The sequence below is a fragment of the Brachyhypopomus gauderio genome, chromosome 4 (assembly GCF_052324685.1).
Source record: "Brachyhypopomus gauderio isolate BG-103 chromosome 4, BGAUD_0.2, whole genome shotgun sequence".
Classification (NCBI taxonomy): Eukaryota; Metazoa; Chordata; class Actinopteri; order Gymnotiformes; family Hypopomidae; genus Brachyhypopomus; species Brachyhypopomus gauderio.
The window spans coordinates 22,037,731-22,053,671 of NC_135214.1; the positions used below are offsets into that span (position 1 = coordinate 22,037,731).

The window sequence follows — 15,941 nt, forward strand, 5'->3', positions numbered from 1 at the left end:
AATCAAGGGGCGGGTGTGACGCAAATGCAAGATTAGGGTAAATTTATTCAAAACACAGGTAACGGATTAAACAAAGACAACGACATATAGGTAAGTAGACTGAAGAACATGCAAGTAACGAAACAGAAACTACAAGAATGATGAAACAGACAAGTACAACAGACAAGTACAAACGTGCCACAACAGACTTCTATACATATAACTAGAACACAACTTAAACAGGACAGGTACACTGCTAGCGAACACAGGTACACGCTCACGATACTACACATGAACAAGGAGCGGAAGAGACACACTACAATAAACCAAACTACCAGGGAAACCACTAGCGAGGAGTAAACTATAGAGGGGAAGAACACGGAAAGCAGGGTGGTGAACAATATCTTTACATGACGAGAGGAAAGACTAATACTCAAACAAAGGGACCAAGAACCAAAAAGGGAAGACAAACCAGAACTAACCCGAGAAGCGAGGAGAAGGCGCAGGCTACAGACTGTAGAGAGGAGCAAGCACAGGGGAGACAGGGAACACAGCAAACACAATGACCGACAACGAGTGGATAAGACAGAGGGGATTAAATACCTGGGAACAGGGAGGAGAAACGAGACACAGGTGTGGGCACTGAAGACAGGGGCGTGACAGACAGAATGGGAACCAATGAAACGGGGAAACTAGGCGGGACTAGGAAGGAGGGCGGAGCTGGACATGACAAACGTAGTTGTTCTAGAATTATTCCATTGGTTATCTGAAATAGTAAATCCCAGCAATTAATAGTAGTTCCCAGAATTCCTTAGAAAGGTAATTGAGGAAGCATTCAAGAAGCTAATAACACCATAAATAAGACATAGGAGTCATTTTTGAGAAGTGTGAAGGGAGAGGAACCTGTAACGTAGCTTGCGCCACGGAGCGAGGAGACGGACACAAACGCTGAGAGGAGCGAGATTTATTGCAGGGCATTCCATATTTGTCATCACTAAGCCAGTCCGGGTCGATAGCGGGAGGGCAGACCGAATAACACGCAAAGACAGGCATAATAGACACAAGGAAACACAACCAGGCAGGGAGACACAGAGAACCAAAATCCAACGGACGAAACACAAAACCACGGGAATCAGGTACACAAACCAACAGCATGAAACATACAATGAATCAAAATACTCGACAAGGGACATGGGAGACACAGGGACTTTTATACACAGAACTAAACTAAGGACAGGTGATGACAATGACACAGGGGCGTGGTAACAAACGAGGAATCATCAAAACCAACGAGCAGGGCGGGACAAACAGGCAGGGAACACGGACATGAGGGAACCCAGAGTGACAGCTACGAGAGGGGGCGTTGCCCTACTTGACAGAACCGATCTTTGTGAGATTGGTTGGGAAAATTAGGGAAAAGATCAGATTATGTACAAATCTCAAAACAAGATGTCTGTTGTGTTATATTTAGCTGACAGGTATGAGACAATGACGTACCATCTTCATAGAAGTCATTAATTGTGGTGAGGCCATTATATAATCAGATACAAAATGCTGGCTCAGGATGGAGAGAATATATCATTATTTAATAGTAACAGAAGCTCTGTATGGGCCAAATTGTTTCCTGAAATGGATCCAAATTGTAATGGAGTTGGTACACACAAACAGCTGGAAGCTGGTGGTAGACACTTAAAGCTGAAGAATGTTTGAAACTGACCCAGTACAAAGTTTCACAGTAGTACTAACAAAAGTTCATACTGGTACTCCTAAATTTAGAAAACTGAAGAATGGAGCTCTTGATAGTCGTATTATTCCAATGAATTGGAATTAAGTCAGCAGCCCAACAAAATAACAAGGTTTTATGTATCTCTCTAATTGTTTTCATGGTGACCGGTGTCGGCCAGAGGAGGATGGGTTCCCCCCCTGAGTCTTGGTTCCTCTCAAGGTTTCTTCCTCATGTTCTTAGGGAGTTTTTCCTTGCCACTGTCACCCTTGGCTTGCTCACTGGGAGCTTGGAGTCAGACACTTGTAAAGCTGCTTTGTGACAACAACTGTTGTAAAAAGCGCTATATACAGTGGGATGCAAATGTTTGGGTGCCCTTGTTAATTTTCCTGATTAACCTTTATAAATCATTGAATGTTTGGATAAAAAAATTCAGTTAAATATATCATATAGGGGACAAACACAGTGATATTTGAGAAGCGAAATGAAGTTTATATGATTTACAGAAAGTGTCCAATAATTGTCTAAACAAAAATAGGCAGGTGCATAAGTTTGGGCACCAAAAAAACCCCTTAACTTAATATTTATTAGATCCTCCTTTCGCAGAAATAACAGCCTCTAAACGCCTCCTATAGCTTCTAATGAGAGTCTGGATTGTGGGTGAAGGTATTTTAGACCATTCTTCTTTACAAAACATCTCTAGTTCATTCAGGTTTGATGGTTTCTGAGCATGGACAGCTCTCTTTAATCACCACAGATTTTCAATAATATTCAGGTCTGGGGACTGAGATGGCCATTCCAGAACGTACTTGTACTTGTTCCTCTGCATGAATGTCTTAGTAGTGTTTAGGGTTGTTGTAGATGTTGAGCAGTGTTTAGGGTTGTTGTAGATGTTGAGCAGTGTTTAGGGTCGTTGTAGATGTTGAGCAGTGTTTAGGATCGTTGTAGATGTTGAGCAGTGTTTAGGGTCGTTGTAGATGTTGAGCAGTGTTCAGGATCGTTGTAGATGTTGAGCAGTGTTTAGGGTGGTTGTAGATGTTGAGCAGTGTTTAGGGTGGTTGTAGATGTTGAGCAGTGTTTAGGGCCGTTGTAGATGTTGAGCAGTGTTTAGGGCCGTTGTCCTGTTGGAAGATCCAGCCCTGGCGTAGCTTCAGTTTTGTCACTGATTCCTGGACATTGGTCTCCAGAATCTGCTGATAATGATTGGAATCCATGCGTCCCTCAACTTTAACAAGATTCCCAGTCCCTGTACTGGCCACACAGTCCCACAGCATGATGGAACCACCACCCAATTTTACTGTAGGTAGCAGGTGTTTTTCTTGGACTGATGTGTTCTTTTTCCTCCATGCATAACGGCCCTTGTTATGGCCAAATTAACTATTTTAGTTTCATCAGTCCACAGCACCTTACTCCAAAATGAAGCTGGCTCGTCCAAATGTGCTTTAGCATACCTCAAGCGGCTCTGTTTGTGATGTGGGTGGAGAAAAGGCTTCCTCTGCATCACTCTTCCATACAGCATCTCCTTGTGTAAAGTGCGCCGAATAGTTGAACGATGCACAATGACTCCATCAGTAGTAAGATGATGTTGTAGGTCTTTGGTGCTGGTCTGTGGGTTGACTCTGACTGTTCTCAACATCCTTCACTTCTGTTTATTCGAGATTTTGCTTGGTCTCCCACTTCAAGCCTTGACTTGAACTGTACATGTCTTCTTCCATTTTCTCACAATGTTTCTCACACTGGAGACTGAAAGCTGAAATCTCTGACATAGCTTTCTGTATCCTTCCCCTAAACCATGACGGGGAACAATCTTTGTTTTCAGGTCATTTGAAAGTTGTTTTGAATCTCCCATGCTGGGACTCTTCAAAGAAGATGCAAAGAGGAGAAAAACATACATTTGCCACCCTTAACTACCCTTTCTCATAATTGGAGTCACCTGTGTATGGAGGTCAAGGGTCACTGAACTTACCAAACCAAATCTGAGTTCCAATAATTAGTTCTAAAGGTTTTGAAATCAATAAAATGACAACAGTGCCCAAACTTATGAACCTGCCTATTTTTAATTAGACAATTATTGCACACTTTCTGTAAATCATATAAACTTCATTTCACTTCTCAAATATTACTGTGTTTGTCCCCTATATGATATACACTGCTCAAAAAAATAAAGGGAACACTAAAATAACACATCCTAGATCTGAATAAATGAAATATTCTCATTGAATACTTTGTTCTGTACAAAGTTGAATGTGCTGACAACAAAATCACACAAAAATCATCAATGGAAATCAGATTTATTAACCAATGGATTTGGAGCCACACACAAAATTAAAAGTGGAAAAACACACTACAGGCTGATCCAACTTTGATGTAATGTCCTTAAAACAAGTCACAATGAGCCTCAGTATTGTGTGTGGCCTCCACGTGCCTGTATGACCTCCCTACAACGCCTGGGCATGCTCCTGATGAGGTGGCGGATGGTCTCCTGAGGGATCTCCTCCCAGACCTGGACTAAAGCATCCGCCAACTCCTGTGGTGCAACGTGGCGTTGGTGGATGGAGCGAGATGTCCCAGATGTGCTCAATCGGGTTCAGGTCTGGGGAACGGGCGGGCCAGTCCATAGCTTCAATGCCTTCATCTTGCAGGAACTGCTGACACACTTTAGCCACATGAGGTCTAGCATTGTCCTGCATTAGGAGGAACCCAGGGCCAACTGCACCAGCATATGGTCTCACAAGGGGTCTGAGGATCTCATCTCTGTACCTAATGGCAGTCAGGCTACCTCTGGTGAGCACATGGAGGGTTGTGCGGCCCTCCAAAGAAATGCCACCCCACACCATTACTGACCCACTGCCAAACCGGTCATGCTGAAGAATGTTGCAGGCAGCAGATCGCTCTCCACGGCGTCTCCAGACTCTGTCACGTCTGTCACATGTGCTCAGTGTGAACCTACTTTCATCTATGAAGAGCACAAGGCACCAGTGGCGAATTTGCCAATCCTGGTGTTCTCTGGCAAATGCCAAGTGTCCTGCACGGTGTTGGGCTGAGAGCACAACCCCCATCTGTGGACGTCGGGCCCTCATACCACCCTCATGGAGTCGGTTTCTAACCGTTTGTGCAGACACATGCACATTTGTGGCCTGCTGGAGGTCATTTTGCAGGGCTCTGGCAGTACTCCTCCTGTTCCTTCTTGCACAAAGGCGGAGGTAGTGGTCCTGCTGCTGGGTTGTTGCCCTCCTACGGCCTCCTCCACGTCTCCTGGTGTACTGGCCTGTTTCCTGGTAGCGCCTCCAGCCTCTGGACACTACGCTGACAGACACAGCAAACCTTCTTGCCACAGCTCGCATTGATGTGCCATCCTGGATGACCGGCACTACCTGAGCCACTTGTGTGGGTTGTAGAGTCCGTCTCATGCTACCACGAGTGTGAAAGGACCACCAACATTCAAAAGTGACCAAAACATCAGCCAGAAAGCATAGGTACTGAGAAGTGGTCTGTGGTCCCCACCTGCAGAACCACTCCTTTATAGGGGGGGGGGGGGGGGGGGGGGGGTCTTGCTAATTGCCTCTCATTTCTACCTGTTGTCTATTCCATTTGCACAACAGCAGGTGAAATTGATTCACAATCAGTGTTGCTTCCTAACTGAACAGGTTGGTTTCACAGAAGTGTGGTTGACTTGGAGTTATATTGTGTAGTTTGTGTTCCCTTTATTTTTTTGAGCAGTGTATTTAACAGATATTTTTTATCCAAACATTCAATGATTTATAAAGGTAAATCAGGAAAATTACCAAGGGTGCCCAAACTTTCGCATCCCACTGTAAATAAATTTTGATTGATTGATTAACAAAACTTGAAAATTGTCTTGAAAAAGAAATATAAGCCTGGACAGGATAACAATTAAATCAGATATTACAAAAAGAGGTAACATGGTAGGCCCACCTGGATATATCTAGTCTACGTGTTTCTCATAATGGTGTGTTTCTCATAATGGAAATTTTATTTCCATCCCAAACGTTGACCAATTTGTTCCAAATGCTCAAATAATGGAAGAAGGGACAATACAAGGTTGGAAATGTATAGGTATGTCATCTGTGTAGAGCAAAAGCTTGTGGACATACATCTTGTATTATGGATTGCATTCAAATTTTTCATGGCTGTGATGCCATACAGCTAATGTTCCTACAGCTGCAGTGAGGAGGAAAGAGGAGAGAAGCACCCAGACATGGAGAAGACATGAAGAAACGTGATGAATGGATGACACCAACATATTAAAGCCGTTGAAGCAGCATACAAAATATATATCATATAGCATATACTTGAGTAAAGCCTTGCTGGTGTGAAACAATTATTGATGGCATAACTTGTTGAGGGTGGCAACTTTTGGCTAAAATGTTCTAATCTACATTGAAGAGGGACCCTGGTCTGTCAGTGCTGCTCTTCATCAGGGTCTTCGTCGTTGTTCAGTAATAGAGAGATAAGTCGCAGATAGAGTGTGGGGCAGCTCGCCTGTGGAAAAGGATTCACAGTGAAGCCTTATCAAGAACGGGACAAGCAGAGCATAAAATGTATTATAATTCTCCTGTAAAGCCGTCTGGCCAAGGGCTGTAGGAACCTTATCTCCTCCTGCACCTCTATGGTGGAAATGGGACTATCTGTGACTTTGGAAAGGGTTTCATTCATTTTAGTTTATGCCAATGGTTTGAGAAAGTAGTGTGGTGCCTGGTTATTCAAGGAACATTCTGTGCTAAAAAAGTTTAGTATATAAGTCAAGAAAGATTTTGTGAATTTTGTTTGGGTCACGGGATATCGACGCAATATATGTCTGCCATACCCTCTTGTTTGTATTCCTGCCTTTGTTTTTCCATCTCAGCTGATTCAAGTTTGTTTCTCATTATCGTTTGGTATTTAGTTCCTGGTTTTTTTGGTGGTTCTGGTGGTTGGTCGTTGTGTTTGTAATCTCATGTTCTCTGTTATTCTGGTCATAAGCATAAGGTTCACTCCAGCCCTTTATTGCATGTGTGTCCACCTCCGACTCTCGTAGCCAGTGCTTAATTTGTAAATCAAACGATGCCGGAACGCAAACAGCGGCATGAGACACGGGGTCACTGAGGCCAACAATGTCACCGGATCGCACACAAAATGCAACGCTTAGGCACACAAATGTCAAAATAACATGCCAATTCGTATATATATACATTTTAAATGATTTACGTGTGTTTTATAAGTGGTTTAAGTGCAGAAGTGCATTTTAAGTGCATTTTCAAGTACTTTAGCCTAAATTCCAGCACTTTTCAAATCTGAAACACAAAGCAACATTAAAATTCTTCAGGTAAATGTTCATTCCCCTGTTTTTGAGGGTGTTTCTTTATACTACCACATATAATTTCAGAGAACACTGCATAGAGTGTGACACGTCAAGTTTAAACGCTTCCACCGTTTGCGGAGGTTCGCGCTAGGGGGGCGGAGTCGCGCGCTACGGTCACTCGTGAAAGTATAACTAGCTTTATAGGGGAGACGCCTAAAGGCATCGCTAAAAAGGAGAGCTCTTATGTGATTTAGGAAACCTGAATGTGGATCTTGTATAAAAAAAATGTATTTTATAGAATTATTTGTTCAATTAATTGGTTCAACGCAGACAGATTTCTTCATAACTTATAATTAGTAGGCTTGAAAGTTACCGGATCGAGGCAGACAGTTCCCAGAACTTACTTAAGCCTATTTGAACAGAACCTAAATCTCTCAGACTTTAATGCTTTCAAAGCATCCCATAAAGCACATTCAATAATAAGTAGCAATATATAATAAGTGTTAATGTGTGAATTTTAAAAGGTTTCAAATGTATATATTCTTTTCTCTTTTTATTTATTATCTGACAGTAATTGCAAACTAAACCTTCGCCGTCCTAAAAGCTTTACAGAGAGATTAATGTCAACTGAAGTGGATGCGTGCAACAAAGTAATGGTAGTGTGGTAGTCACGGGATCTGACCCATTGGAGAAGTCTGTTATCTCACAGAAAGAAATCAATCCTTGACAACATGTAATGCTCTTGAGAGAAGAAAGAAAAAGCTTTACTGCAGGTGGTTTTAAATTGCCAGGGAACTGAGAGACCTACCTGAGATGTGTAATTTAGCACCACATTGGCTAATTTGTATGAAATAGAATGTATGAATGAAGAACTGTAAGGACCGAAAATAACTGATTAAAGTCACCACCTATATATCATATTATATGATGGCTGTCTATGTCTGGGAGATAAAAAATATTTTTGAAAAATGTAAAACAAAAAAAATGGTAGGAACATACATATGCACTCATGGGTGTGCCATAAAACATGTTTAAAACTATAACTTAGTAATATATCACCATTAGAATCTGGGATGGACGTTTTTGGTTCATATATAACGGTTCATATTTAACAGGCCGCCCAATGGAGGATGGGTTCCCTTTTGAGTCTTGGTTCTCCCAAGGTATCTTCCTAATCCCCACCATCTAGGGAGTTTTTCCTTGCCACTGTCACCTTTGGCTTGCTCATTAGGGATTTGGACCCATAGTATTGTTAACCTTGTAAATCCTGTAAAGCGCTTTGTGACAACATGTGTTGTGAAAAGCGCTATACAAATATATTTGATTTGATTTGATTTGATTTGATATATAGTTTTCTTGTGAATGAAGTCCTGTTAAAGAATAGGCCAAAAATTCTAAATTTGGTTATGTCACGTTACGACCCTTGACCCTTGAGTGTCTGTCTGTGTAGATCTGTTTCTAGGAGGTGCTTGTGTCTGCCCTTGTGTGTGTGCGTCGTTGTTAATCTTTAGATGTTCGTCTACGTAAGTCGCCTGACCTGTTTGCCTGTTTCGTTGCAGCTGTCGTGTGTTGTTGTTGGTATACGTATGTGTGTGTCTGCTCTTTGTTATTGTTCTGTTATTGTTTCGTCTGGATCGTGTGGTTTTCGTTTTGTGTTTCCCAGCTCTATTGCGCTATATATAATACATTTATTCTGGAACGTTCTGTGTCATCCCAGATTCCCGCACAACCCCCGCAAACGGGGGGCTGGAGATCAGAGGCTTGACTACACCTGGTCTCCGCTCACCTCCTGAGTCATAAGGCCAGCTGGAGGAGCCAAATGCTCCCAGTGTCACTGCCGCAAGACCTGACTATCCTGTAACTCCCACGGGGACTCTCCTGTGCCCTCCTCGATGCAGGAGAGGGTGGTGTAGGAAGAGTGGATCCTCCTGCCTCAGGGGCAAGACTCTGAGTATTCAGAGAAAGAGGAAAGGAAAGTGGAGCCCCCCCACCCCCCCCCCCCAATCTGGTCTCCACCTGCACATCATGTTCACACCACCCCTACCTTTGAGATGGAGGTGCAAGGTCATTGTGCCACGGAATAAGATCAGCAAGTCCTCTGATATTTCATGAACCAGTATCCCCAGTATTCACAAATATACATGGCTACATCAAATGTAGGTTTGTTGCATGCATTTATGCAACCGCAAGTGAAGAAAATGGACAGTGACATTTGCAAAATAATTCCAGAGTGAACAGCACTGGTTGTTGGGAAATGGTTTGTTTACCATTTAGAGAAGTGAAGCTCACACGCGCATAGTTGTGGCCAAAGGGCAGTTGTGCTAAAAGGCTGAAACATGAAAAAAACCTTCAACCATGTAACAGCCACCAGAGTCAGTTTGGTATGAAGAGCCAGTGAAGTTATGGGGGTCTGCAGTATTGACACCAAAGAAATGCAATACCCTTCTCATTTATCAAACACCAGAATATACAATAAGAAAATAATCATTACTGAATATGAAATGAGTCAGGCAAAAGTTGAGGCTCCTATCTCAGAAGAGAAAATCTGAAAAGGACTGACCCACTGTGTAGGACTGACCCACTGTGTAGGACTGACCCACTGTTTAGGACTGACCCACTGTGTAAGACTGACCCACTGTGTAGGAATGACCCACTGTGTAGGACTGACCCACTGTGTAGGACTGACCCACTGTTTAGGACTGACCCACTGTGTAGGATTGACCCACTGTGTAGGACTGACCCACTGTGTAGGATTGACCCACTGTGTAGGACTGACCGACTGTGTAGGAATGACCCACTGTGTAGGATTGACCCACTGTGTAGGACCGACCCACTCTGAAGGACTTCTCAAAAAGCTAAGAGTAAGTCATTTGCATTCATATTTAGTAAGGAGTCACTAAGAAATAAGCAAACAGCATTCATTTTACATTTTTCTGGTTTTTGGCCACAGAACTACAAACAAGTGGAAACTAGTTCAAACGTGGTAATTTCATTCAACTTTATATAGTCCAAAACCAGCACAATAAAACAGACATTCAGTATATGTCATATTGTCCCAATCACACTGCGTAACACACACACACACACACACACACACACACCCACCTTCATGGCCTCCGCCTTCTTATGAAACATCTCCTCCATCTTTTCTGCCAGCGTCTTCACCAGTTTAATTCCATCAATTTCTTCCACCCTTACCGAACGTTCAAATTCTTTGTATTTCTGGAGTGGCAGAGAGACAAGAAAGAAGACTTAGCACAGGCCTTAAGCACTTCTGTAGTCTTCACTGACAAATTACCTTCAACCCACATCTTGACAAGTGGCTTTAATGTGTGTTACTGCTGGATTTGAACTCCCTTCATATTTTTGCTCTGGTTATAGTAAGACTGCTGTTTTTCTTTTGAGCAGCTGTACAACACATAAAGGTACATATTACACTGGTGAGGTTTAACAGTGATGGATTTGTCATGGTTTTCCCCTTTGTTCCTGATGACTCCATGTGTTCCAGTTATATATAAATATCTCCTGGCTTTCCTGATTGTGTGTATGGAATCCGCCTACATAAACCTTCGTCTTCGCAATTATATTCTCACTGTGTTTCAAAATGTCCAAACCACTAAGTATTTAGCAAATAACACCAAAGCTTTTTGTAGCTTTGTAGATTTGTAGCTTTTTGTAATGATTTCATCTGCTTTCCTGTAGAAAATGGAGTTTAGCAGCACCAGTGATGCTAGCAGCTGCAGTGACGCTGGCAGCCGCAGTGGCACTGGCAGCCGCAGTGGCACTGGCACCCCAGTGACGCTGGCAGCCGCAGTGACGCTAGCAGCCGCAGTGACGCTAGCAGCCGCAGTGACGCTGGCAGCCGCTGTGACGCTGGCAGCCGCAGTGGCACTGGCAGCCCCAGTGACGCTGGCAGCCCCAGTGACGCTGGCAGCCGCAGTGACGCTGGCAGCCGCAGTGATTCTAGCAGCTCCAGTGATGCTAGCAGCTCCAGTGATGCTAGCAGCTCAAGTGATGCCCTTGCTGACTCCCTTCGCACTACAGGAACAAGGTCTTCTCATCAGTTGAGGTGAGGACCCCTTCGCTGGAGATCTTCTGTGTTGGGAGTCTGGGTAAGTGCTTTGATTTTACAGTGCCAGTGTTATTGTGGAGAGTGCTCAATGGCACACGCAATTTGTTTGTCCCTTACCGAGGGAGCCCTCATCAGGGAAGCTGGTAAGTGGTCTAGGGCAATACAATGAGATGTGTTGGGGGAGACCTGGTATGGGTTTCTGCTCCTGTTATTGGATCGTTTCGATCTGATGGGGTGTGGCCAGCTCGGGCTCTACTGCTCAGCATCCCAGGCTGAGATGGGTGGGTTCTGTTCCAGTTCTGGACTCCTGCTCATGACCCAGACCCAGACCTCACTGAACCTGCTCCCTGTCCTGCTCTCATCCTGACCCTGATCTCTCTCCTGAACCAGCTCCTATCCTGACCCCTGACCTCTCTCATGAACCAGCTCCTATCCTGACCCCTGACCTCCCTCCTGAACCAGCTCCTATCCTGACCCCTAATCTGGATTAGCACTGGGTGATATTTTGGGTGAACTGTTATTTGACTTAAATGTCCATGATATTCAATCCGCTGTAAACAATTAACAGCGTAATATATATAATGTATGATAATGCATTCATCAATTCATCATATGAAAGGCATCCATTAGTCTAGACAGAAGTACTGTAATCATTTTGTTTTCATTATATTCACAGCTTTTGTTCTTTTTGAAAAAAATATCTGTGAACTCATACCCTCCTGAACACACTCAATAGGTGCGTGTGCCTTTTCTTATAGCAACCAATTTGAGAGCCCAGACAGAGAACAAAGAGTGTATGAGAGATGAAACGAGTGCAAGAAAAAGAAAGACAGACAGGGAAAGACTCCATGTGCAAGAGTCCAAGCAGGTGAGGCAATGATAGGAGACATTTGCATTTTGCCACTTGGAGAATAACATTCCTCAAACAAGAAAGGAAAGCAATGAAATAAAAGGCAGACGACTGACTCTCTTCCCCCCTACACCCTTTTATGAATTCACGGACTACTTTTCACCCTTTATTCTTTCCTTGTTAACAATTATTCTACATCTTCTCTCTCTGAACCTCTTTCAGATCCCCATTTTGACTCGTGTTTCTCTTCTCTGATCCCTCCAGCTGTCCTGCAAAATCTTTCAGAGCTGATCAATGGTTTGGGATGAAAACGAAGAGCTTGACCCATTACTCTTGACATCTGTGGCCAATCGTGATGACTGAGTGATGAATGTGGAGCGAATTGGGGCAACACCGTCCGTGCCCCTCAGCCAATCAGGGTGATTGAATGAGAACTCTGTAGCCAATCGGTGGCGACAGGAATCAAACTGCTTTCTCTGAATGCAGCATCTTTTGGCCACAGCGAACACTGGAGATAATTGAAATGAAGTGTACAACTAGATAAAGACAGCTCTAGAGAATAGCAGCTGTTGCTTCTGTTAAACTTGGTCTTTTAGACTTAATCTCAGTGTGCGCACCCACACATACTTGCCACTAAATTTAATGGAGCATATTAGCTTGGGCATACGCTGAGGTAGAGAGCTGACTAAGGCGTGAAGGCCTCTACATACCCAATCCAATCATGAACATCAACACATATAAGGGACAATTAACTCCTTCATTAAAATACAACGGAACACGCCCGAGTTAGTAGAAACATTTGAACAAAGTTACTTGCTGAGGTCAGGCCCTTTGATATTTGCTTGTGTCCATATGTCGAGCACAAAGAAAGCGGAAAAAATGGGGGAAGGAAATGAGGAGAAAGGGGGATGTAGGCCGTTTGAGGATGATAGAGGGCTTTGCTGCAGGCTTTAAACTCAATCCGTTGGTTTCTGCTTCCCCTTAACCTCCATATCATCCCCAAAGCCCTGCAAATCCACTACAGCATGCTGCCCCAGGCCCAAGACCAACCTCAAAGGGGAAGGGGGAGAGGCAGAGGTCCCGAAGTCAGGACACTTCTGGAATGTTGCATCATTGAGACACGGGGCTGCCGAGATAATCTCCTCCATGCATGGTAGATTGAACTGGGCAAGCAAGCCGTGCCCTGGGCCCCCTACAGCCATGCAGACACCTGAGATGAGGAGGCTAACCCAGAATCACGGACGGTTCACTTCTACCGAGGATTAAAGCATTCCAATATAATATATATGAATAAATATAAATATAATATAATATAAATGAATAGGCAGAGGAATCTACAGCCTTCAGTAGATTTCTAGATTTTTATTCAGTCTTCTGTTTTTCTCTATCTTTCTCTTCCACCCTCTCTCTCTCACACACACACACACACACACACACACACACACACACACACATTTGGACAGTACAGTGATTAATGAATGAGCAAGTCTTCATCCCAGTGGGAGATGGCCTCAGTTCTATGCTTTTCAGCTCATTTAACGCATCCCTGATGCCTCCTGACGCCTGGTATCGGAACAGCTGCCCTACACACAAACATACAAACGCACATACAACCCTACTCTTTACTGTGTACATGACAGTCCCAACTGTTTAAAAATATCTCCTGCATCACATGTCAGCAACTTTTCTACATTCCTCCTGGAGGGCTATTTTTCTTTTAAAGTTTACTTCCTATTCTTGCCACTGATTCTGCATTATGTGAGCACAAACCACGGACGTAATTTTGGGGGGGGACGGGGGGGACATGTCCCCCCCACTTTTTCAAAAGCCGGTTTTGGTCCCCCCCAGTTTTTACGGTTAAAACCAAATATTTAAATAGCGACAAATCCATGTCCCCCCCACTTTTGAAATCAAAATTACGTCCATGGCACAAACTGAGTGGTAGCTAAACACCAGAGTTGAAATTACAAGATAATCTCAATCAGATGACACAGGCCCCGCCCACCACCAGCTGCTGCAACACTCTGCTCCACTGCACCTGCCAAAGCCCCGCCCCAGCTCAGCCTCAGCCCCGCCCTCCTGGAGCACCTGTTCATCATCAACATTCCTGCAGATGTCCAGCACGTTCCGCAAAGATTTTGCAAGCTTTCCATTTACCTCTTGCTTTGTGTACGTGTAGACTGCATCTGTTAGTATCCATGTATGTAAATTGTTTTTGTCCATAAAAAAATTTTTGTTTTTGTTTTGTTAATATTAGATTAATAATAGATTAACAGATGTAACTGTGCTGGTGATGACAAGTTGTTAATGGTTATATCTGGATGATATATTTATAAATTGTGTGCTTAATGGGTGCATTTGAAATGTGTGGAAGCATATGAACAAACTCCAGAATAAAATAATTAAGTTTGATCAATTTGGTGAATGAGACATCAGCTTGAAATAGATATAGTACAGTGTAAAACTGCACAATGCTTATTAGATTTGGTACTTTCAGCAGGTTGTCCTATCGTGCAGGTGATACCAGTATTCGATCACTTATTGGTCAGTGGTGGCAAAGCTGGGCATCATAGCAGTGATGTCATGCTAATGTCATCCAGCCATCCAATCAAACTTCCACCTCTCATACTCCACAACCATTCCCACACTCCCCATCACCAGCTTTCTCATTTCTGATGGGTAATTACTGCCACTTGCTCCTTGTTATTTAACCCCACAGATACCCTCCACCATCTCAGTGTCCTCCATGGCGACTACAGCCTTGCTGTACAGCCTTCTTGAACTCTGAGCTTCTCTGTGTTATTTTGATTATTATCATTATTATTATTATTATTATTATTATTATTATTATTATTAATAAATCCTGCCATCCAACCCACTACCCTGTTGGAAACACTGCAATACCCTTGTCTCCTTTTTATCAGTCATACCCCCAAACCCCTGTATCCTCCATCTATCTCATGTATCCTCCATCTATCTCATGTATCCTCCATCTATCTCGTGTATCCTCCATCTATCTCATGTATCCTCCATCTATCTCGTGTATCCTCCATCTATCTCGTGTATCCTCCATCTATCTCGTGTATCCTCCATCTATCTCATGTATCCTCCATCTATCTCGTGTATCCTCCATCTATCTCATGTATCCTCCATCTATCTTGTGTATCCTCCATCTATCTCATGTATCCTCCATCTATCTCATGTATCCTCCATCTATCTCATGTATCCTCCATCTATCTCGTGTATCCTCCATCTATCTCATGTATCCTCCATCTATCTCATGTATCCTCCATCTATCTCGTGTATCCTCCATCTATCTCATGTATCCTCCATCTATCTCATGTATCCTCCATCTATCTCGTGTATTCTCAATTGATCTCATGTATTCTCCATCTATCTCATGTATTCTCCATCTATCTCATGTATTCTCCATCTATCTCTTGTATTCTCCATCTATCTCATGTATTCTCCATCTATCTCGTGTATTCTCCATCTATTTCGTGTATTCTCCATCTATCTCATGTATTCTCCATCTATCTAATGTTTTCTCCATCTATCTCATGTATTCTCCATCTATCTCGTATTCTCCATCTATCTTGTGTATTCTCCATCTATCTAATGTATTCTCCATCTATCTCGTGTATTCTCCATCTATTTCGTGTATTCTCCATCTATTTTATGTATTCTGATCAAGAAACCAAATCTTGATCCGACTGTGCTATCTAATTATAGACCCATTTTAAACACATCATTTATATCTAAGATCATAGAAAAAGCTGTTGCCCAGCAATTATGCCTATATCTGCATAGGAATAACATATTTGAAAAGTTCCAATCTGGTTTTAGGCCCCATCACAGGACTGAAACAGCATTAGTTAAAGTAACAAATGATCTCCTCCTTGCATCAGATCAAGGCTATGTATCACTGTTAGTGCTTCTTGATCTTAGTGCAGCTTTCGACACAATTGACCATAGAATCTTGCTAGAAAGGTTAGAACGCTGGGTTGGAGTCTCA

General features: G+C 43.1%; 1 protein-coding gene across 1 annotated transcript in view; it reads right to left on the reverse strand.

Annotated features, from left to right (window-relative positions):
• cacna2d3a (calcium channel, voltage-dependent, alpha 2/delta subunit 3a) overlaps window positions 1–15,941 on the reverse strand; it is a 242,577-nt gene that overhangs the window by 197,561 nt on the left and 29,075 nt on the right. The window contains exon 3 of the mRNA XM_077003026.1: window positions 10,110–10,226. Coding sequence (XP_076859141.1) covers window positions 10,110–10,226 — 117 coding nt within the window. The remainder of the gene's footprint in view (window positions 1–10,109; window positions 10,227–15,941) is intronic.